Below are 24315 nucleotides of genomic sequence, written 5' to 3'. Positions count from 1 at the left end.
AAAAACATTTATTGTATAAAAATGTATCAATATATAATTGTAAAAACATTTATTGTATAAAAATGTATCAATATTAATTGTAAAAACATTTATTTTATAAAAATGTATCAATATATAATTGTAAAAACATTTATTGTATAAAAATGTATTAATATTAATTGTAAAAACATTTATTGTATAAAAATGTATCAATATATAATTGTAAAAACATTTATTGTATAAAAATGTATCAATATATAATTGTAAAAACATTTATTGTATAAAAATGTATCAATATATAATTCTAAAAACATTTATTGTATAAAAATGTATCAATATATAATTGTAAAAACATTTATTGTATAAAAATGTATCAATATATAATTGTAAAAACATTTATTGTATAAAAATGTATCAATATTAATTGTAAAAACATTTATTTTATAAAAATGTATCAATATATAATTGTAAAAACATTTATTGTATAAAAATGTATTAATATTAATTGTAAAAACATTTATTGTATAAAAATTTATCAATATATAATTGTAAAAACATTTATTGTATAAAAATGTATCAATATATAATTGTAAAAACATTTATTGTATAAAAATGTATCAATATATAATTGTAAAAACATTTATTGTATAAAAATGTATCAATATATAATTGTAAAAACATTTATTGTATAAAAATGTATCAATATATTATTGTAAAAACATTTATTGTATAAAAATGTATCAATATATAATTGTAAAAACATTTACTTAAAAGTTTGCGGAATAAAATATAATTTTAATAAAACAATTTTGTAATTAATGCAACATTGGATTTTTATAAAAAAAATTTTTTTGTTTTTTTGCAAAGTAATTTTTTTTTTCGAACAAATGGCTAATTTAAATGAATTAAAATGACTTTAAATAAATCATTTTTTGAATTAAACAGAAGGGTCAACAACTAAGAAGCGTGTGGGGGAGGGTCTTCTTTTGTAACTGGGATCCCATCCTGCATGTTTGTTAATGAATTGAATGGCAGTAAGTCAATGACATGTGTATCCGCACATCTCCTTACAAACTAGCGACACTGGTCTCAATAAAATGATTGAGTTTTGCAAATAATAAAAAACCCTGTTTTCCTATGAATCTGATCCTGACTGCAGTCAATTAGAGTCAAACGCTCCTCCTACATATTAACGGCCCCAAAGTGAGCACGTTGGAAAATTCACCAACAAACAGGATTTTACCTACATCGTTGACAGTGGTGATTATCAACACCTGTTTAACGCTGAATCTCCCATTTAATTTGCAATACAATACAAACAAATGCTTTGGTATCAATCATGGCCACACCAAGCATATCAGAGATACCACTATTTTTCACATGGGCAGAATTTAATAACGTCTCCCCCTACTTGAGTCAACCATAATGGACAATTTCAAATGAGCTCCATTACAAACACCTTGGAGTCTTAAGTAATTCTGCTGCATTTTAATGCATGCACAAGGAGCTAAATTGCACTCCTACAAAATGCCGATAAACCATTACAGATTCACTTGGACTTTGACTCTGTAGACTTACTTGCAGACTTATATGGATCTATGACAGATCGCTGTGAACCATAGGAATGGTGAGGAATTATTACCTCCGATATTCTCCTTTTGCTCAACTCCTGTGTATATTCTAAATTGAGACGAACTTGCAAACACAGCTGGCTCATTTCTTTCGAAATTACACAATTCATCATACCCCAACCAGCCGCGCAACTCAAAAATTGATGACATCACTCTTCTTTTGGACTACTATCAACTTGCAATAATTATATTCCTTCTTCTAAGAATGTGCAGTCACACAATGTCGTAATTTACCAATCCGCACACATGCACAGTGAGACAACAATTCTCATCATGGAAAGTTACCACATCAAATGAGAATTAATTCTTCTTTTCATCAATTATATTTCCAACTATTGTTTTCTTATGTGATGAACACACACACACACACACACACACACACACACACACACACACACACACACACACGCACATTCTGCTTACATGGTTTAATGACTATTTTCTTCCCCTCAGGAAATAATCATGTGTTACAATCTCATCATAAAATCATTTTCATCAGACACTCATTAGCTAAGCCTAATGAACACTCGCTGCAAGAAAAAACTAACATTGGAACGATTTGAATTAATATTTCTTAAACACGTAAACAAATGTATTTCCATTTCAATACATTTTGAGTTCTTTGTAAAGTGTTTTCCGGATGTTTTTATTTTTATGCATATGATTTGGTGGAAACAAGTGAAACTACCCTATATTCCTCCATTCTCTCGAACCACTTTAACATTATCTCTTACTCTGCTGTAAGGACCCAGACAGACTTGGAGTCTATATTCGAAACATGCACTTGGAGTCTATATTCGAAACATGCACATGTGTGTTTGACTAGAGAAACAAAACTTAAATCAGACAACCAAGCCTTTATGGACTTCAGACTTAACATGCAACATACCCAGCCAGCCTGAATGATCGGCCCATCATCGGCCCATTACAGTGTTTGTCGGCTGATCGTCGGTTATGTAATGGGCCGATGATGGGCCGATCATTCAGGCTGGCTGGGAACACTAGACACCTCGAAAGCATGTGAACCCGATCTCATCCCAGCTGTGCTATTAAAAAAATATTCCACCGAGGTGGCTACAATTCTTTTCAAACTTTACAACAAATGCTTTAATGAATCTTGCTTTCCTGACTGCTGGAAACCTGCTTCTGTGGCACCAATTTTTAAGAATTCTGGCAAAAGAACTAACCCATTAAAATGTCGCCCCCTTAGCCTCCTGCTGATTTTCACCAAAATATTTGAGTCCATAATTAACCAAGCTCTAGTCCATCACCTTACAGCTGCTAAACATGTGACTGACCAACAATATGGATTTAGGCAAGTCCATTCAACAGCAGATATCCCAACTGTAATCTCTGAACGTATATGCCATTCACTGGACAAAGCAGGGGAGGGTAGAGCAGTAGCTCTTAATATATTTAAGGCTTTTGGCAGGGTATGGCATGAAGGTTTCCTCAGGAAAATCAAACCATACGGTATCACTGAAAGAATACTTAACATAATTAAATCCTTGTTCTGATATGTGTTTCCAGGAGTTCTTCTGACCATACATTGTGTGGTATATATATAAAGAAAAAAATTGTATTATAATATTTACAGGTGTCATCCAATTGTAGGGTGACTGCCATTTCCTGTTGGGGGAGAATGTTGGAATTTTTTTGTACCAATAATAGTGCATCCCCCCTGTTTATACATTTATTAATTTTTATCTGGTTCTTATATTTGATTTTCTGTATTTCGTATCTTCTGATTCTTAGTTTTGTATATTTTGAGTTTGTACAAAACTCCCTTTAATTTGAAGAAAAGGGAAATGCTAGCTCCGTGATCACGTCACGAATCCAGCGTGAAATTCGTCCTCTTTTGAAATTCCGCAACGAGAATATTGGACGTGGTTTCATAGCCCGGCGCTGAAAATGGAATTTTGACAAGCCTCCTTCAAAGAAGAAAGCCCAGCAAGAATACCCCGGACACGCGACGATGCATACTTCGGAAGACTATTTACGTGGCTATGGTTTGCACGTAATTGGAAGCAGTATAATTTTTTAAAAGGACTTTAAATCGAGAAAAAAAAAGAAAAAGGCACGTGCCTGACTGGCTTTCAATTTGTGAGTACGTTCCTGAAATTTATAACATATGAGAGTGTGATTAGGAACTACTATTTTGAATCATATTATTGTATTCGTTCATGGATACGACATCTTCATTATAAGAACCAGTGTTATTTTTTTTATTATATACTGTTACCTTGGCGTTTTTTGTTTTTGAATTTAATGTCCACAAAAGGGAAAAATTTTCAACTAATTTTATTGTAAATAAAATCTCTTCTTCGTTTTGAAACAAGACCTTTATTTTTTATTCTTTACCCCCCACCCCCACTTTTTTTATTTCGTTCTTTTATTTTATTTTTTTTTTCAGACTAGTTACTTTCGCATGAATTTAGAGGATAAATTTCCGTCAAGAACATTATTTCAATCACTTTACTGCAACCTCCATCTCCATACTCTTTTCAAACTTAGAAAAATGACTTAAAAAAACGTTTCTTTTATAGCAGTTGACCAATGTAAAGAATTTGAAGTAGAGACGCAAGTAATTACTATGTAGCTTTTACATTAAATCAACAAGGTCGACCAGTTGCATTCTTTTCACAATCCAAAAAAAAAATCAAACATTATCGAAAATTAAAATGACAAAAAATGTCAGTGGTGCATTGAACTGTTACAGTTCAAATTCAGTATTGGTTATCATCCGGGAACGGAAAATGCAGCTGCTGTCACATTTTTTCACATCTCAGCTCTCACACACACTTTGCAAAACCTATGTGATTTGCATATTCGATTATATCATCCTTGTGTTACACGGCTCTGCCACTTTATCAAAACGAGAAATCTCACGTTTTCTTTAAACCAAATAAAAAGCATAACCAACTCCTGCTCCTCCTGCCAGTATCTGAAGTCCAAATTTCTCAGTACTAATAAAGGGACACCCGTAAAGACCATACTACCTTTTCCATTGATTAACCCATCGATTTTAAAGGCTCATTACCAACTTTTTTACAGGGAAACAAATACCTCCTTACTATAACTGATAAATATTCCCACTTTCCCTTTGTTTTTTTGTGTAAAGACATGACAAGTAAACCAATCATCCATTGTCTAAACCAACTATTTTCAATTTTTGGGATGCCTGATATGATACATACTGACTAGGCTGCTGACTTCCTTTCTTGTGAAATTAGAGACGTCTTACATGGAAAAAGTATTGCTACCCTAACACAAGCAGATACCTTCCTGAAGGTAATGGACAGGCTGGGTCACTGAACGGCACTTTATTGTACGTCATTCAAGTAACGTTACACTCTAGCATCATAAAGCGGTTTTGTTGGAAAGACGCATTACCTGATGCCCTCCACTGAATTAGTTAATTACTCTGCCCTGCCACTAATATAACTTATCATGACAAATACAGCTGTAAATCCTCCTTCAGGACTTTGATTACTTCTTGTCCAAAACCAGGCCGAATATATGTGAAGATTCACACTAGAATTAGTAAGCTCCTGTTACTCCAGACACTCTTTTAGACATCAACCCTAACTATGCTCATGTGTGACTTCCTTCTGGCGCAGAAACTACAGTGCAAGACATAGCTCCTAACTCCTTGAATGAAACAGATTTATATAATGAAAACAACTCTGCTAGCCCGGAGGCTTCTCAAGAACTATCTACTGACAAAGGCGCGGCCGATGAGGAGGAGAAGAATCCTTTGCCCGCCCCTGAAAAAACCAACACCTCCCAAGAAGTTAATACAAAGGACCTTAATCCCTACGAATCAGTACGAAAGACTCCCAAGTAAATTTAAGGATTTTTGCTGGACAGACAACCCTTAGTGATCCCCTTCATACACCCGTTTCATAATAATTCTTGAAGGAGAAAATGTTATAGTTTTAAATTATCCTTGACCCCTAGCCCTTTGGCTTTATCCTTTCCAAGGACCCCTAGCGGTAATAAAATAACAGGTTATCCCCCTTGGTCGGAGTAAGCCCTTCCGACATTACATCATTAATCACAGACGTGTATTCTTTGTTCGTTAATAAAACCTATATCAACGGTTTCTTTTCCCTTCTCAGATATTCTTTTCAGTTCATCACATATATATATATATACAAAAACAACAACAACAAAAAAAAAACAAGAAAAAAATGTCGATATAGTGTTTGAACAGTTAAACAGCATTCGGCTTAATTGACGAAATATTCCGAGGATCCGGGCCAAAAAACTCTGCAAGAAGAGTACCAAAAAAAGTATTAATACATTTAAATAATAAAAAAAGAAATATTTTTCATTGTTAAAATGAAAAATATTTCTTTTTTATTATTTACTAAATTAGGTAAAAACAAATAATAAAAATACAAGACTTAAAATTACAATAAATGAAAATAATTGTTTTTATTTTCTGCGAACTTGCTTTTCCGGTTTTCATCTGAAATATCGACCTCTATCCGTCAAACTCGTCTCGTTTTAATTAACATTTTAGCAATTCATCATTTCTTTGTTGAAAGCAGATTGAAAGTAAGTATTAGTTGAAATCATTTGATTTTGGGACTTCTGTTCTGTTTTGTTTTTGTTTTTTTTACTACAGTGGCGAGTCCAAATTATTATGTTTCGTTTGGTTTTGATATTGACATGTTTGCATATAAACGAAGACTTGTAATATTATAGATATATGTATGGACGAAGAAAATGAACCATTATCCTTTTTAAATGAAACTTATGATTTTTTTTTTTTTTTTTTTGGTTCACGTCTAAATTTTTATAGTTTTTGAAAGATAACATGCTCTAAATCTAATCTCTAAATCTGTTAAAACGTGTTAAAAAAAATTACAAGGAAAAGAAAAAAGAAAATTTTGTTCGAATTTTCATTCGAATAAATTGACTTAAAATATCTTTGGAAAAATTATTATCAGTTTTCTGAAATGATTTCAACAATAATTAATGAATTAAACTCATAAAATACCGAATGAAAAAAATTTTGGTACTCATGTACTTAAGTTACCGTGTTGATATAATACTGTTATTATTTAGAAAGCCATTCTTAACATGGGACAAAAAGGGTGTTTTGTAATTATTCTGTACTTTCACTTAAGAATTTAATAAAAGATATCGTAAAACTTGAATTAAAATTGAAAATTCTATTTCAAATAATAGCACGGTAACATAAGTGCATAAGCACCACTTTTTCAAACTAAAATTTCTATAAAAACAAAAGACGACAAGAATTTGTAAACGCACACAAAAGTATGGATCATGGGAAGTGCAATAATTACATTTAATTTAATTTTGTTGCAATAAAACAGGAAATGTTTCTTTTAATTAGAATATTTTTGAATGTACACAAGTAAAAATTTGTTTATTTTCATATTGTTATATTGAATAAGCGTATGGTGGCGGGGAAGAAATAGACAACATAAGATTAATTTTAAATAACTGATTAATCAATCGTTTATTTTGAAGATAAATTCGTGTCTTGACAATTTGTTTGATTAGCGGAAGATCTGCAGTAGTCCTTGTCGATAGAAGTAGCAATGTCAATAGTATTCACATCTTGCTTTGTTCGTGGCCTTCGGGCCGGGATCAAAGTGTAGTATCTGCCGCATTTCGTTTCCTCTGTGGACTGTCAGGTGCTGGCCCGAGACTTTGAGGTTTTCTCAGCATATGGCAGCCCGCGGGGGAAGGGAGTTTCCGTGCTGGTTAAACGTACCCTGTCGGCGACGGTCGACGTTGTCCATAGAGATGCAGTGGGTAGGCTGGTTGTGGCCGATGTTGCCGTAAAAGATTCTGTGTTTCGGGTGATTGCGGTTCATGCGCCCAGCACCGCTCGTGAGAGGGTCTCATTCTTCAGTCAGCTTGACGCGTTTGTAGATTGTCGGAAGCGGGTAGTGCTAATGGGGGATTGGAATTCCATCTTAGACCCCGACATAGATAAGGTAGGAGGCGGAGCTAGAGGATCGGAGAGGTGCGAGTCCAGCCTGGCTGATCTGATGGCTAGATGCGGTCTGGTCGACAGGTTTCGGGTCGAGCATCCAGGGCGGGAGATGTGGACGTGGACCAATAGTGTTTCCTCCTATCCAAATACTTATTTGGACAGGATGTTAGTTAGGAGAGGCGAAGTAGACTTCTTATCTTGTCCCACGTTCACTTGGCTAGGCCAGACGGACCATAAATTAGTTATGGCCCGGCTGAAGCTAGGAAATAGGCCTAAGTTAGCGGGGTACTGGAAGTTAAACACCTCCCTTCTGGAGAGACAAGACTTCCAAGATCAGTTAAGAGAATTGATTAAAAAGGCACTAGTGGGGGCGGTTACCGGGAGTAAGTGGTGGTTAGGTCTCAAAGCCAAGATCAGAAGCTTCTCCGTCAAGTATGCCCAGCGCCTCGCACTAGATAAGGCCAAGACGAAGAAGAAGCTAGAGCAGAAACTAGCCCAGGCTACCGGGGAGGGTGATAGGGTTAGTCAGGAACTAGCTAAGCAGGACCTTCTACGCGAGACTAGCGAGCGTTACGAAGGCCAAGTAGTTAGAGCTAGGCTTAGAAAGATAGGCAACGAAGCAGTCAATTCTGATGCAGACGTGCGCCATGAGGTTTCTAGGCGTGGCTCGGACAAATATATTGCAAAAATCAAACATCCGAATGGACGCACCCTGGAATCGACTCGGGAGATCTGCGAGGGGTTTCGAGAACATTTCGAGGAGCGTTTTACGCAGCAGCCCGATCTTCCGGTCCTTGAGTTTAGCGACTATTTGGCCGACTCTCCCCGCCTCGAGGCGGCTAGAGCGGCTGGTTGCGAGGGCCGGGTGACGGAGCAGGAGGTCTTTACTGCGCTGAAGCAGGTCAGCTGTGACAGATCGCCAGGACTTGATGGTCTGCCATACGAACTGTACTTGAGGCTGTCGCCCATGTTTCTGCCTCTTCTGACGGATATGTTCAACCATTGGTTTGCTCAGGGATCCATCCCAGGGCAGGTGACCAAGGGAGTGATCACATTGCTGAAGAAAGGTGACGGGCATGGAGGGGAAGAGTTAGATGACTACAGGCCCATAACTCTGCTAAACACAGAGTTGAAGATTTTGGCCAAGGTCCTGTCGAATCGGCTGCAGGTTGTTATCGACGAGTTGGTTGAACCAGAACAGAACTACGCTGTGAAGGGGAGATCGATTCAGAACAACTTGCACCTGATCCGCATGATCCTAGAGGGGGGAATAGATGACGACACAGAAGCCGCGCTGATAAACTTAGATCAGTCCAAAGCTTTCGATAGGGTCGACCATCGTTTCCTGGCATCTGTCTTAGAGGCCGCCGGTTTTAAACCGGACTTTTGCAAGTGGATCTCCATAATGTATCGGCAGCCCATGGCTGTCGTGCAAGTGAACGGAAAGCGCTCGAAACCCTTTGTTATCTCTCGGTCGGTTCGTCAGGGTTGTCCGCTGTCGCCCCTGCTTTATGTCCTGGCTTTGGAGCCTCTTCTCCGCAAGCTGAGACATGGGGAGGCAAATTCGGCCCTGCGCGGAATGGCTCTGCCTGGCGGCTCAGCTGCCAAGGTATCCGCGTTCGCCGATGATGTCACGATCTTCGTGTCGGGCTCCAGAGACATTGAGGTCGTGTCGGAGGCACTCACACAGTACGAAAGAATTACAGGGGCCAAGATAAACCGCAACAAGTCGGTAGGACTGCGGTTGGGCGCATGGAGTGGCAACGCAAACCTCCCTGCGCCCTTCAGCTGGACAGATGGCCCGGTCCGGATCCTCGGCGTGTGGTTCGGACCGGGTCTCCAGCTTGACAAGAATTGGTTGGAGGTACGGTCAAAGGTGGAGGCTGCAGTCAGTTCGTGGCTTCCTAGGAAACTTTCCTTAAAGGGTAGAGCTGAGGCGTGCGCCACTTACGTCTTTCCTCTCATCCTTTACCGACTGGCCGTACTTCCCCTGCCTGCACAACACCTAAAAGCTCTCGTCGAACTCTTGTCCTCGCTCCTTTGGGACAGAGGAAGACACTGGGTGAGCAGACAGGTCTGTATTCAACGTCCGTGTGAGGGAGGCTTGGGAATGCCGGACTTGAAGTGTCATCGAGATGCTGAGAGACTGGCCTTCCTGAGCAACTATATGCAGGAGGACCAACCGTGGCACCCCGTGGTTACTGCCGCCTTCCCCGACCTCGTTCTCGACCCTTCCATCGAGAGCCGTCGCAGGCCGCGGGGAGAATCTGCCTACATGAAAGAGTGCCGAGCCGCGCTAAAACGACTACCAAGGTCCAGTGACCTTGTGACTGCTACCCGTAGGGAACTCCACAGGGATCTAGTGAGGGAGGCCGCTGACGACCCGCTATGCGCGCGTTTGGGGTGGCAGCAGAGTGAGATCCGCTCCGCGTGGAGCTGGGCGCCAGGTTCGAGTCATCTGAACAATTCGGAGTTCTCTCTGACCTGGCGATTGGCCCGAAATGCACTTCCACTCAACAACATACAATGCAGTTCTGGGTTTCTGGAGTCGCCCGATTGTCCCCGTTGTGGGACAACGGCTGTGGAAACTACGGATCACGCTTTCTTTGATTGCCGCGAACTCCGCCAGTACTGGTCGTATGTCAGTGGGGTGACGGCTCGCATCGATCCTGAGCATCCTCGCCCAATTACTGTATCCAATGTTGTGGACAACGTGAGGCCGCCGTGGGACCGGGAAAGACAAATGGTCTACGTTACGATTCTGGCCGTGGCGAGAATGGTGATTTGGACGTCGCGTCTGCAAGGTTGCCGGGGGGTGTTGTCTTTTTCTGATCAAGATCTGATCGCGTTCTTTAAACACCAACTACGGGTGAAGATCAGATGTGATAGAAGAAGGCTGCATCGCGCGGCATTTGACAGAAGATGGATACATGTGGCAAGTCTGTGTGTACGAAGAGGAGCCAAATTCGAATACGTGTTCCCCGCCTAGGTGTGGAACGCGCAGTTCTGTAAAGTTAAATTAAACAAGTAGTCTCTCAGCTAGCTGAGTGTGTGTTCCATCCCTCCCCGATTAGGAAGCCTCCAAGATCCCCATCCCCTCTTACCTGCAATTTTTGTTTTTCACCCCTTCCTCTAAATTTTACCCATCTTGGAGAAAAAGAAATACAAACTAACCTCCATCCCTTACCCACAAAATTTTCTTTTCTCCATTCACCCCCATCTAGAGGGCATCCCCACCTAGAGACTGACCCGCAGAAGCGAGGTTCCTTTTACAAACCTAGTGGAACGGGCAGTCTATCAACTAGACGGGGTTGGGAGGGTCCTACTAATCACCTTTTGTTTTTTCTTCCCCCTCCCTCGACACAAATGAATTATTGTTACCATTTTATTGTTATCTTTTTTGTTTTTACACGTCAATAAAAAATGTTTTAAAAATTGGGAGTTACTAGGACGTCCCCCAAGATGAAAGGGTGAATGCAGTATTATGGTGAAAGAAGATACTAGCTGGGAGAAACTTTTGACTTTGTTTAGTTCTGGAGCGACAAGGATGACCAACGACCCCCAAAATCCCCCCTTTTGAGTTGGCCATGTGCCTAAGTTTTTTGTTCACCGTTAATTTTACTGGATTTTTTTAACATGAATAAAAGATTTAATATCTCAAAGTGTAGTATCTGTTCTGCAGATGCTGCACTTAAGATAATTTGTATGCGCCTCAAGTTGGTCCGCGAAGGGATATCTGTTCCGGATCGGGATCTGATCGTTTACTTTAAACATCTGCTTAAAGTAAAGATCAGATGCGATTGGAGGAGGTTGCCTCGAGCGGAGTTTAATAAGAGGTGGGTGCACAACACTAGTCTGTGCATCCGTCGAGGAGCCAAGTTCCAATACGTGTTCCCTCCTTAAGCATGGCACGGGCGGTGCTGGGTCCTTCGGAACCCATCCCGCTTAGTTTAGCATAATCAAGTAAAGAGACTCTTGACTGGTGGTATAAACGAGATCCCGCCCCTGTTATTATTTTCGGTGCTAGAGAACCTCTGAGTCCACCCGCTCCCCCGTTACCTGCTTTTTGTTTTGGATGTAATCCTGGTCTTTCCCCCAGTACTCAGAGGTCACCAATCAACCCCTCCTCCCGTTGTTTTTCTTTTCTCCTATTAAGGCTTCACCCCAACCCCATATAGGGATCACCCTGCTTGTTTTCGGTTTCCCGGAAAACAGTGGGGGGTCTAGACGTTAGATTAGTAAGGGGGGTCAATACTAACAAACCAAGTAGGCTTTATTTTTTATGTTTAAATTGAACTCTTTTGACTAGCTTGCCCCACTCCACGTGCTTTTACAAATTGATTACAAACTGTACATAATTTTAATGAATTTGAACTTTTTTGGACTTTTAACAAATGCACTCACACACACTATTTTGTTTTTGTTTTAAAAAAAAAAAAAAAAAAAAAAAAAAAAATGCACACACAACACACAGACAAGTTTTTTGTTGCAAATTGTAAATATGTTATTTTTACACTGAACGCTGGGGTTATTAGTTAGATTAGGATCCACAGAGTGAATGAGGTATTTTGGTAGATGTTGCCAGTCAAGAGTAAGACTCCAAAGTCTGCATTTTCAATAATGTCAAATAGTCACAAAGACCCTGTACCCTCCCCCTCCCAATTTCTTATAGGGCCTTGTGCCTAATTTTGTTTTTTGTAATTGTTGTATGTTTTTTATAAAATTTCAATTTTTGTGAAAATATGTATGTACTTTTACCGAAAATAAAATATATAAATAAGATAATTTGTATCAGTCAATGGAGGGGAAACCCTCTATACTGGGACAATTATTATTTTTGGTAACCAGAGTGCCCCCTTTTTGCCTACTTTTAGGGGAGCTGGTTTTTACCTCACATTAAAAACGGCCTTGTGCCTAATTTGCTCAGTGGGGGAGCAAATAAATACCATCTTGCTTTGTTTCACGAACAGCTACCTCCTCGGAAAATACTGTGCACCTCGACCAACTCATCTACGCTAATTGATGGATAATTGTAAATTAAATGGGTATAGAATAAAATGTGGGTGTGAGTGCACTGAAAACGATGTTGCCATCCCTAGGATACAGCAAAGTGTGTGCTAACAAGGGTTCGTGAATGCTCACATAAGATCTAAAGAACCACCAAGTTAGGACTGGTTGAATAATATGAAGCCAAATATGACAAATCTTGGACGACATTATCACTTGTGACAGGATGTGGTGTTATCACTACAAGTCAGAGTCCAAATGACAGTCGGTAGAATTGCATTACTCACACTCTCCAACAAAGAAGAAGTTCAAGATGCAGGCACCTGTAGGCAAGGTGATGCACATTGTTAACTGGGATTGCTATGTAAGGCCAGAGATATGGGAAACAGTCTTTCTGCCACACAACGGCAAGCAACACAAAACTTTGATGGCGGAATGTGTGACAAAGTTTGAATGTGTGACAAAGTTTGACTCAATGAAGCTACCATATCCACAACTAGTCTCTCCATCTTCGACAAGATCCCAAACAAGAATCTCTGATCTAAAACATGCCACACTATCAACCAAGCTCCAACTCATGTCTTGTGGCCAATGTTGTGCCCCTGTTTCTGTTTTGCAAACACGTTAATGGAATGTACTCTAATGAACTCATTGCATGAACCTTCAACATATTTTCCCTGACAAACCCATTTAGCAGCAAACTCCCACTCCTTCACTGTAGAGGTTTAGAGATGCTGAAAAGATTTCTACTTTAATAATTTCTTTCCTCGGCTAGATTTGGAATTGCCTCCTCGCTTACTGTTTCCCTGACTTTACTGACATTCAAAAGTTTAAATGCAATGTAAACTGAGATCTTGCTCATTTCCTTAAATAATCCGATGTAAACATAGTCCCACATAATAGCCCCTTATGTCCAAAATAATGGTTAATTCTTGTCTGAGGTGAACACGAGTAAGAAAATTAATGATTATAGAATATAATGAATTGATTATCTTTCAAATCTTGTTAAAAATGTAATACTTTATGTCAACAAAACCTTTTTATTAAAGTTATTCTTCAAGTAAAAAAACGGATGAATTCATTTTTTGCATTTTTATGAAAAACACTAATTAAATTTTTGTTTTCAAATGTTTCTTAAATATTACAAAATAGTCATTATAGTCATAAGAGTAATGGTTGAAGCTCACAGTATTTATGCTGGAGTCCCTCAAGGGTCCATTCTGGGCCCAACTTTCTTCCTGATCTACATCAATGATCTCTCAAATCGCATTCTAAAATCATTCATAGACATTTTACCATCTATAGCAACACATCAAAGGCTGTAAATGATTAAGTTCTCTCTGCTTCTCTCTCCTCTGATCATGAGCATGTGATACAATGGGAAAAGAGGTGACTGGTTATTTTTAATGCATCTAAAATCAAGCTTTTGTCTTTATATCATCAATGTTCTGATCCCCATCAGGCATAAATTTAAATGAATGATTCTCATCTTGGAGAGGCTCCATGTTTTGATAAGATTCTGAGCTTGACCTTTACTCCTGATCTGAAATGAAACACGGACATCAAATCTCTTGTTAGCTTACTGGAAAAATAGTGGGATCTTTCTACCAGTCCATTAGATATCTCACTGCTGATGCAATTCTCTATCTTTTACAAAAAATACTCATCTAGCAGAAATGGCATAAATGTGTTAACTTCAACATAAGATTTTATTTATATAATATTGAAACAAAAAGATGTAGAAAAAATTAAGATTGATAATTTCTACTAACGATTTTTTTAAAGAAATATGGATGGACAGTATTGCAATAAATGAAAAAGATTTGCACCTCACTCACTACCCACTATTTTTCAGAGAATAAAAAATGACAGTAGGTAATTCGTACTGAAAAAATTTTATTAAAAAGTAGTTACATCTATTATTATCTTAAGACGTTAATTTACTTTGCTTATAAATAATTCCAGAAAACTAATTTAAATTTTTCAAGAGATGTTTCAATTTATTTATTCACCTGTTCGCTCTCATAGACAAGGTTCGAAAGATCCTGAACTGTCATCTAAGCTTCAGCCTCTGTCGCATCGACGAAATGCACCGAAGATCTATAAGTACTTGTACCCCCTCAATGTAAATACCCCCAACAAACCCTGACAAGCAGCAAAGTCCCACCCCTTCACAGTAGATATCCCTAGATGTAAGAGAGCCTTCTACTCCAGTAGTTTCATTCCCCAGAACTGCTAGACTTTGGAATTCTTTTCCAGGTTTCTGCTTCCCCAACTGTATGGACATGCAGAAGTTCAAGTGTAACGTGAACCGACATCTTGCTGCCTAACTCCCCACATAGTACCCCTGTAGCTTATGTCCCTGATAGTAGCCCCCTACATCAAAGTGGCAATGTGTCTTGTTTGAGGTGAAAATGTAATAAAAAAACAAAAAACAATTTTTTATCTTTCAAAAACAATAAAAATTTTAACACACACTATTAAATAATTACTATCAGATAAGTCTCTTTTTATAAACTTAATCTATATAAGCCATGGTTATTTTGAACGTACCTCAGTATTCATTTATTTTAAAATCATAATTAATCTATTCTTGCTATTGTAACTTCATTCTCTTGCTAAGAATACGGCTTTCTACTAAGGTTTATTCATTCACTTGAAAACTACTTGTTGTCTAAAGAGAGAGTGGGCTGTGGGAAAAACAGAGAAGGCTTACTGCTTTAGCCTCCTTGCGTGTGTGCATTGAGAGTTGGGAGAGAAAGGAAAAGAATTAAAGATGGTGCCTGTAATTTTTTTTTTTTACATGGAGGTCACCACTTATCAAGCCCTCGAAACCACTCGGGGATAAGGGTTATTGAGTGTACAGTAATCAATGGGATAGTATCGTAGTAATCGTTAGAATTAGAAATTTGATAAAGTATCTTACTTAAGGGGCCGATTCATCAGGAATTTGTTTATGTTGGACTTGAAGACATCCAAGTTGTAGTCAGGTGGGAAATAGGTAAACAGAAGAGAGTTCCACGAGCATGCACATCTAAGAAAGAAGCTTTGTTCATGGAATCTACATTTTGATTTAGGCACAGATAAAGAGTGGGGAAATTACTGACAGTGGTTTCAGCTAGACTGGTGTTTTTCGTGAAAGATTGGCGAGGGGGGACCAGAGATGGAGCTCAGACGAGCACTTACCATAGAAATAATGATAAAACAAAGATAGGCTCGCAATGTCTCTTCTCATTTCCCAGCGACCTGATGTACGTGTTCCATTTCAGATCAGGAGTAAAGGTCAAACCCAGAAGCTTGTCAAAACATGGAGCCTCCCCAAGATGAGAGTCATCCATTTCAATTAATAGCCGATGGGGATCAGAGTGTTGATGATGTAAAGATAGGAGCTTGGTTTTAGATGCATTAAAAGTAACCAACCACCTCTTTCCCCCATTCTACCATGCACTCAAGATCAGAGGAGAGAGTCAGAGAGAATTTTGTCATTTACGGCTTTTGATGTGTTGTCATAGATGGTCATGTCATCAGCATAGATGTCAACGAATGATTTAAGTATGTTTTGCGAGATCATTAAGAGTTGGGCCCAGGATTGACCCCTGAAGGACTCTAGCCTTAAGGATGGAGACAAGAGAAGGATATTGACTAGTGATCCAGATTTATAAGTGGAATTCAACAGGAAACAATGAGCGTGGAAGAATAAACTGCCGATGCTAACAAACAGGGTGGCATGCTATGAGAATTCACTCAAAGGAGGAGTGAGAAAGGGTTTTGAACGAGAAGTGGGCAGGTGGATTGAAGAGGGTATACTCTTGCCATGGACAGATGATGTTAAATCAGGCATCTTGTTGTTAATAGCCATTTTGCAACCGACAAAATGGAAGGTCAGACCAGTTCTGAATTTTTTAGATTTGAACTAACACATTGAGTGGCATACTGGAGGTGATGCTGTAGATGCAGTGAGACCATTAAAGAATGAAATCAAATGAGCAGTGCATCTACATTAGATGATTTAAAATCTGCCTATTTGTAACGCTGCATTGCCAAGACATTCAGAAGTACCAGTTGGTCAGATATAAAAGCAAAACCTACTGCTTTATGAAAGTAGAATTCAGACTAAACTTAAAGATCATGTCAACCATTCTGAGGAAGCTTCTGGAGAGAATAGGGAAAGGCGATTGTGCCGTAAGCCTATACATTGATGATATCCTTGTAAATTAAACTCTGGTGACTGCAAATGATATGGTGGCTCATTAAAGGACTTCAGTTTGGTCATCAAAGCACTGGAAAAATTGGACAGGGTAGCAGCCTCAGGGCTAAAGCTGAGACAACGTGCATCAAGTGACCTGGAATTTCAGAGGGAAAGAGGTCCCACAAATGATGGAAAAGCATAACAAGCTTTTTCAATATCATTAAACTGTTGCAGGCTTAGAACGGCATTAAGTTATATCAAGAGGCATGCTGAAGGAAGAGGCTAGGATGATAAAGTGGGAGGAAGAATGGCTGCCTTGATCAAAGATGTCCTGTAAGGAGTGAAAAGGCAAGACCCAGTTCAGGGAACATTGGACGTGCTGCAAACACTGGATGGATTTGTGTGTTGTTATGCAAACAGCATTGCAACAAATGTCATCTTGAAAGTAGGTGGAGTGGTTGTGGAGGATGTGGCTAAGAAAGATGGATTATGCTAGCCACATCAGAATTGGACGCAGTTACGAAAGAAAGGAATCTGGCCTTGAAATGAGGACTATGTGACATCTGTGTGAAAACACACTCTCCCACTATGTGTGGCTAAAATCGGTAATTGCCAATGATAAAAGGATAAGGACGAAAGAAGCAGAGGAGATGCTAGTGAAGTGAAGGCTAGAAAAGTTCTTCCTGAATCAGTGTGTAACCATGGTGTCCTCTGAGAAGAACAAAGATGATGTTCTTACAAGAGTGAAAAAGAGCTGGCTCATGCCAAAAAAATGAGGATGTCGCTGCAGTCTCTAATCTGGATATTTCTGGAGTGTGACAGTTGCACAATATTCATGATATGAGGATATAGAGGATGGGGTTTCTGTGAGAAAAGTCAACCCAATTGTCCACAAGGAACAAGTGAAGCAAGTAGTCAGGATATGTGGTTTTGGTTAATTGACCCTGCTGTATGAAGCAGGAGAACTAGGTGTAATGGGGACCTAGAAAGGACTGGCAGTTGATGTCACTCATTACAGAGGTGGGGAGGAAGGCTTTATATGACAATGATCGATTGCAGACCTGGACACTTTTCCCTATGGACTATAATGGCAGTGCCAGAGAGAGTGAGCATCTCAAGAGAGCAAGCTGTCTACTGGTACAATATGTTACCTAGTTAAGGACAAGTGCTAGAAACAGTTCCACACCTGTCGATATTCATATACTCCTGGAGACATCCCAGAGTTTAGTCGGCAAGCAGAGAAGCAGAGACAACTGGGACTATACAACTCTGGGTTGAAGTATGGATGAAGTATGGGTGAAGTATGGATGAAGTATGGGTGAAGTATGGATGAAGTATGGGTGAAGTATGGATGAAGTATGGGTGAAGTATGGATGAAGTATGGGTGAAGTATGGATGAAGTATGGGTGAAGAATGGATGAAGTATGGGTGAAGTATGGATGAAGTATGGGTGAAGTATGGATGAAGTATGCTTGAAGTATGGGTGAAGTATGGATGAAGTATGGGTGAAGTATGGATGAAGTATGGGTGAAGTATGGATGAAGTATGGGTGAAGTATGGATGAAGTATGCTTGAAGTATGGGTGAAGTATGGGTGAAGTATGGATGAAGTATGGGTGAAGTATAGATGAAGTATGGGTGAAGTATGGGGGAAGTATGGATGAAGTATGGGTGAAGTATGCATGAAGTATGCATGAAGCATGGGTGAAGTATGCATGAAGTATGGGTTAAGTATGCATGAAGTATGGTTGAAGTATGGATGAAGTGTGGATGAAGTATGGGTGATTTATGGATGAAGTATGGGTGAAGTATGGATGAAGTATGAGTGAAGTATGGATGAAGTATAGATGAAGTATGGGTGAAGTATGGATGAAGTATGGATGAAGTATAGATGAAGTATGGATGAAGTATGCATGAAGTATGGGTGAGGTATGGATGAAGTATGGATGAAGTATGGGTGAAGTATGGATGAAGTATGGGTGAAGCTCCCAGGTGCATGATGTATGACACATGGGTGGAGCAGAGAACAAATGATTGGAAGTAATATGAGCAACAACATTGCGATGGAGGAGGGACGAGGACTTGTTCTCAACATCAAGCCAGTTGAAAGTAAGATGATGGAAAGTGACGTGCAGCAGAAGGATGGTGAGACACTTCCGAGGCTGAGTAGGTAAAGGCGACAATCATGGTGGATGAGGAAGTATGAAATTCATATTTTTGTAAAAGGTCAAGGTCATATCTCAGGAACCCCTTGACCTTGAAATATTTTACAAGTGCCATTCAATTCCTTTCATGGAGACCATAGAGCGTAGCAAATTTGAAAAAAATCTGTGTTGGACATTGTTTGTGCCCCCCCCAAATTTGTCGATTTGACATGGAATGAGCAATTTATAATGTAATGTTAAATATATATATATATATATATATATATATATATATAAGGTTGTAATGCAGTAAATGCTCTTCTGTAAGCATATGCTTTATTAGCATGTGCTTACAGAAGAGTAGTTACTGCATTACAACCTTATAAACTCATTTCTAATGAATAGCATGGAGTTAGCTAACCCCGTTCTACTGCATATAATTGCCATCTCTAAACACATATGCATTTAAAAGAGAAAATTCCAGATTGTTCTTGATGACAGTATGTTCAAACAAAATGATATTAAGTTGTGTGGGCATCAGGGATCGAATCGTTGACCTTACTTCCTGATATTCATGAAAAATCTTTCCAATAAAATTGTGTACGAAAAGAGTACGATTTGTAATAGATATAAAAAAAAAAATATACATATTTCTATAGTAAAGAAAACGACTTTCAGTTTGTAGTTAAATGTGACCATGAATGTATGGTTATAATTAATGCTGCACTAACTTCCTTCCTTTTGCAATTACAAGAAATTTTCTCAACCACCGATTTTCATGGCAAATAATGCCCTACCTAAGCCCTTTTCATTCAAAATCATTGACTTTTCATTCTCAGGTAACATAAATTGTAACAAATATATTGCAAAGACCCTTGCAAAGGAGGTGGGCTCCCTCTACCCTGCTAGAAAATTACACCTGAGAGTATCCTGTATTTCTACAAAGCCATCATTCTCCTATGCGAAAAGTATTGTTGCCACATTTGTGTCATCATACCCTCACTACTGATGAAACCTTGACAACATCAAAAAACTGAAAAAAATTGAAATGGCTGGTGAAGATGGTCTTTTATCTGAAAGCTTCAGATCTATTAGTCTCAACCCTCCATTTAAATTTCATCCATGTCTGGAAAGCTGAAAAGCTTTGTCAAGACTGGAGCAATGCTGTCTTGCTTCTCTTTTACATGAAAGGTGATAAATGCTATTACTATTAGTATTGTGGTATCAGCCTTATTAATATCAGTGCAAAATCGTTACTATTATTCTGTTGGAGCAGTTTTAAAGACACAGACAATGTAGATTTCTAGGATGTACTTGCCAGATTTTCACTCTCCAAAGAATGCATGAGCAAAAACTATCCCCTGCTTCATTAACTTCACTTAACTGTATTTGACTGTTAAATATGGAACCCTTGGAAGGACATGCCTCTAAAACTTCTCGACCTAATCAAAGCCTACTATCTTTCCACATGCACTAAACTTTGCTGTATGGTCAGAAGTCTTTGAGTCTGGTGATCGACAAGGATGTGTTCTCATTCTCTTCAATTACACCATGAACTGGATGACATTGAATACTATGGTCAACATTCACGGTGTAACTTAAAGTCATATAGGGTGAAGACTATGCCGATGATATCACCATATTAGGTGAAAGCTTCACTGGCATTCTGTCGGCTATTGCTAAGATGCAATCTTACATTTCAAAGATTACCATGAAGATAAATGCAGGCCTTCTTTCTAAATAAAAAACAACTGCCTTTCCTCAACACAGAAACTTTTGAATTAGTTGATCATTCAAATATTTTCCCTCCATCATCACGGTAACAGATTAAGGTTGTGAAGACATACTTCACTGCATCTGTTATGTCTGCACCAGCTTCTGTCAACTTCGATTGTGTTTCTGGTTTTGAAAATATATCAGGCTGAACACAGAAGTCAGAATCTACTAGACCCTTGTCTGCATTATTCTCCTTTATGTCTGTAAGACTTGGCCTGTGTAGGCAAGTAGCTTATGCAAACTAGAGATATTCTATCATGTTGCATTCTCCATGTCATTGACAACCGTTTATCCTCAGTGAAGCTTTTAAGGGTCCATCATTGTAACTGCGAATGCCTTGCAAGTAAATCAAAAATGGAAGTAAACCTAAATCACTGTGTCTGGTAAGCCAGTGAACTTGTTGAAAACAACTGGCCTAACTTATCCAATATGAATGCCACAATCATAAGGCATGACGTCTGGCGTATCTACTACTAGTGTTACCCTCTTAAACAGGGTCCAAAAGCATTGTCTCGCACTCGACCAAACTCAAACATCTGTCCTATCACTGCAATCTTGCATCTTGTAGCCCTTTAGCATATGTACTTGTGAATAACCCAACAAGCATTAAAATCTCATTTATTGTTGAAATGTTGAAAAGCAATCTGCTCTAATAGTTCTTTTTTCCTCGTACTGCTAGACTTTGGAATTCCTTTAATGTTTCTTGCTTCTATAATTGTACTAGAATGCAGAAATTTAAATGTAACACAGACATCTTGTCGCTCAACTCCCTGCATAATCTCATGTATATGTAGTCCCAATTAGTAGCCCATTATGCTAGGCTTTGTTTACAGTTAAAAAGATAAACGAGGCAAAATCTCAATTTTTCTCACTACACTACTTGAAAACCATAAACATATGCATGAGGATAAGACACTCGACTCAATTCATCATACATGAGATCAGTTATCTCAAACAAGAATGACATGACTGGAGTTTGTACAATGTTTATTCATTAGATATTGACCCTTTTTTCTGGCAGTATTTTATAATAGTTACATGTTTAAACCGTCCAATAAATGTGATTTTGTGAATAAGAATATAACTGTTACACATTCCGACTTTATTTAGTATATATTTATTGTATCTTAAATAACCTTTTATTCTATTTTGATTTAAGTATAAATCATATTTAAAATTTAACTTAATTCGATACACAAAATATATTAAATTAGGAAATATTTGATGACGTGAAAAAATGTATGATTGTTTTTTTTTGTATTTTCTTGAATTTTAACTTTTTCTAATTTTGGTGAATTTAATTTAATTCAGACATCTTCAAATATTTATACATTAATTTGTTGAATGTAATGTTATGTTACATATGTCAATGTTATGTATCTTATGTTACATATATGTTATATGTATATGTCAATGTTATGTAATGTTAAAGAATTTCCAGATTTATTAAATGCATTGGAAAGAATTAGTCAATGTGTTGCAAATTTAACAAGATTATTATAACAGTTTTTTAAAGATCATCAATAAAGTATTTGTGTTTCTAAATTTATAAACTAAATAAAACATAAATTATGATCTCATTAAAACTTTTGTGAAAGTTTAGTTTAATATTACCTATACAAATTAAATTCATTCATTTAATTAAAAAATAGGTATTGTAAAAATATCTTCATTCAATTTTTAAACAAAACAATTATTGAATTTTTAATAAAATTGAACATAATTCTGATTTTTGCTTTTAGCACATTATACTGAAAACTTATTTCTAATATATATTTTATGAATAACTGAGTCCATAACTTTATGTCATAAAAATGCTTTGCAAAAACATGTATAAATTAATTATATTTTCTTTACCTTTATCTTTTTTTAATTTTGCAGAATATCAAGAAAACAAGACAAGAAAATAAATGCACATGTATTAAAGTTAAAAGCCGGAAATGAGAAAAATCTGAACAATTTTTTCCTTTCATCAAATAGCATTTTCTGAAAAGATATTGAAAAAACAACTTCCTGTTAACTGTAAATCACATATGTCGCTACATATGCAAAGAGACCCTGGAGAGAAACCATATGCTTGTGAAGTATGTGACTCTTCTTTTGCAAATAAATCAAATATGTTAAAACACATGCGAACACATACTGGAGAGAAACCATATTCTTGTGAAGTATGTAGTTCTTCTTTTGCAAGGAAATCAGACATGGTGACACATATGCGAACACATACTGGAGAGAAACCATATTCTTGTGAAGCATGTGGATTCTCTTTTACACAAAAATGTAGTTTGTTGCAGCATGTGCGAACACATACTGGAGAGCGACCACATTCTTGTGAGATATGTGGCTCTTCATTTACAAGGAAACAACATATGGTGCAACATATGCGAATGCATACTGGAGAAAAACCTTACTCTTGTGAAGTATGTGGTACTTCTTTTGCACTGAAACAACGTATGTTACGACATATGAGCATGCATACTGGAATAAAACCATACTCTTGTGAAATATGTGACTCTTCATTTACACTAAAACAAAGTATGTTGCAACATATGCGAATACATACTGGAGAGAAACCATATCCTTGTGAAATATGTGGTTCTTTTTTTGCACGGAAACAAAGTATGTTGCGACATATGCATGTGCATACTGGAGAGAAGCCATATTCTTGTGAAGTGTGTGGCTCTTCTTTTACACAAAGAAGTTATATGGTACAGCATATGAGAACACATACCGGAGAGCGACCACATTCTTGTGAAATATGTCACTCTTCTTTTTCAAAGAAACAATATTTGTTGCAACATATGCGTAAGCATACCTGAGAGAAACCTTTCTCTTGTGGTGTGTGTGGCTCTTCTTTCAAAAGAAAAGACTGTATGTTGCAACATATGCGAACACATACAGAATAGAAATCATTCGTTTAAATTTATATCTAATATATTAATATGTTGCATGCAAACACATAATGTAAACCAAATACTTTTCTTGTTATGTTGCACTTAATTTTTCATCGATTATGTGTAATTTGCTGAATAGTACCTCTTCATTTTTAAACAAATGTAATATTTTTGTTCTAATAAAAACTATATTTATGTGAATTATCTATCTCTTATTTTTAAACAAATGTAATGTTTGTTTTACTAAAAACTATTCATGTGAACTATCTATCTCTTCATTTTTAAACAAATGTAATATTTTTGTTCTAATAAAAACTATATTCATGTGAACTATCTATCTCTTCATTTTTAAACAAATGTAATATTTTTTGTTCTAATAAAAACTATATTCATATGAACTATCTATCTCTTCATTTTTAAACAAATGTAATATTTTTGTTCTAATAAAAACTATATTCATGTGAACTATCTATCTCTTCATTTTTAAACAAATGTAATATTTTTGTTCTAATAAAAACTATATTCATGTGAACTATCTATCTCTTCATTTTTAAACAAATGTAATATTTTTGTTCTAATAAATACTATATTCATGTGAACTATCTATCTCTTCATTTTTAAACAAATGTAATATTTTTGTTCTAATAAATACTATATTCATGTGAACTATCTATCTCTTCATTTTTAAACAAATGTAATATTTTTGTTCTAATAAAAAC

The 24315-nt window shown here is 37.4% G+C and overlaps 1 protein-coding gene across 1 annotated transcript in view; it reads left to right on the top strand.

Annotated features, from left to right (window-relative positions):
• LOC145270141 (uncharacterized) overlaps window positions 1-24054 on the top strand; it is a 52401-nt gene extending 28347 nt beyond the window's left edge. The window contains exons 3-4 of the mRNA XM_080125751.1: window positions 5231-5453; window positions 22657-24054. Of these exons, the coding sequence (XP_079981877.1) occupies window positions 5231-5453; window positions 22657-23521 (1088 nt within the window). The 3' untranslated portion in view covers window positions 23522-24054. The remainder of the gene's footprint in view (window positions 1-5230; window positions 5454-22656) is intronic.
• The last annotated feature ends 261 nt before the right edge of the window (window positions 24055-24315 follow it).

The sequence above is a fragment of the Euprymna scolopes genome, chromosome 46 (genome assembly GCF_053919585.1).
Source record: "Euprymna scolopes isolate OS-2025 chromosome 46, ASM5391958v1, whole genome shotgun sequence".
Classification (NCBI taxonomy): Eukaryota; Metazoa; Mollusca; class Cephalopoda; order Sepiida; family Sepiolidae; genus Euprymna; species Euprymna scolopes.
Note: the sequence above shows the minus strand (reverse complement) of the source record. Positions and strands in the feature narration are given on the sequence as shown.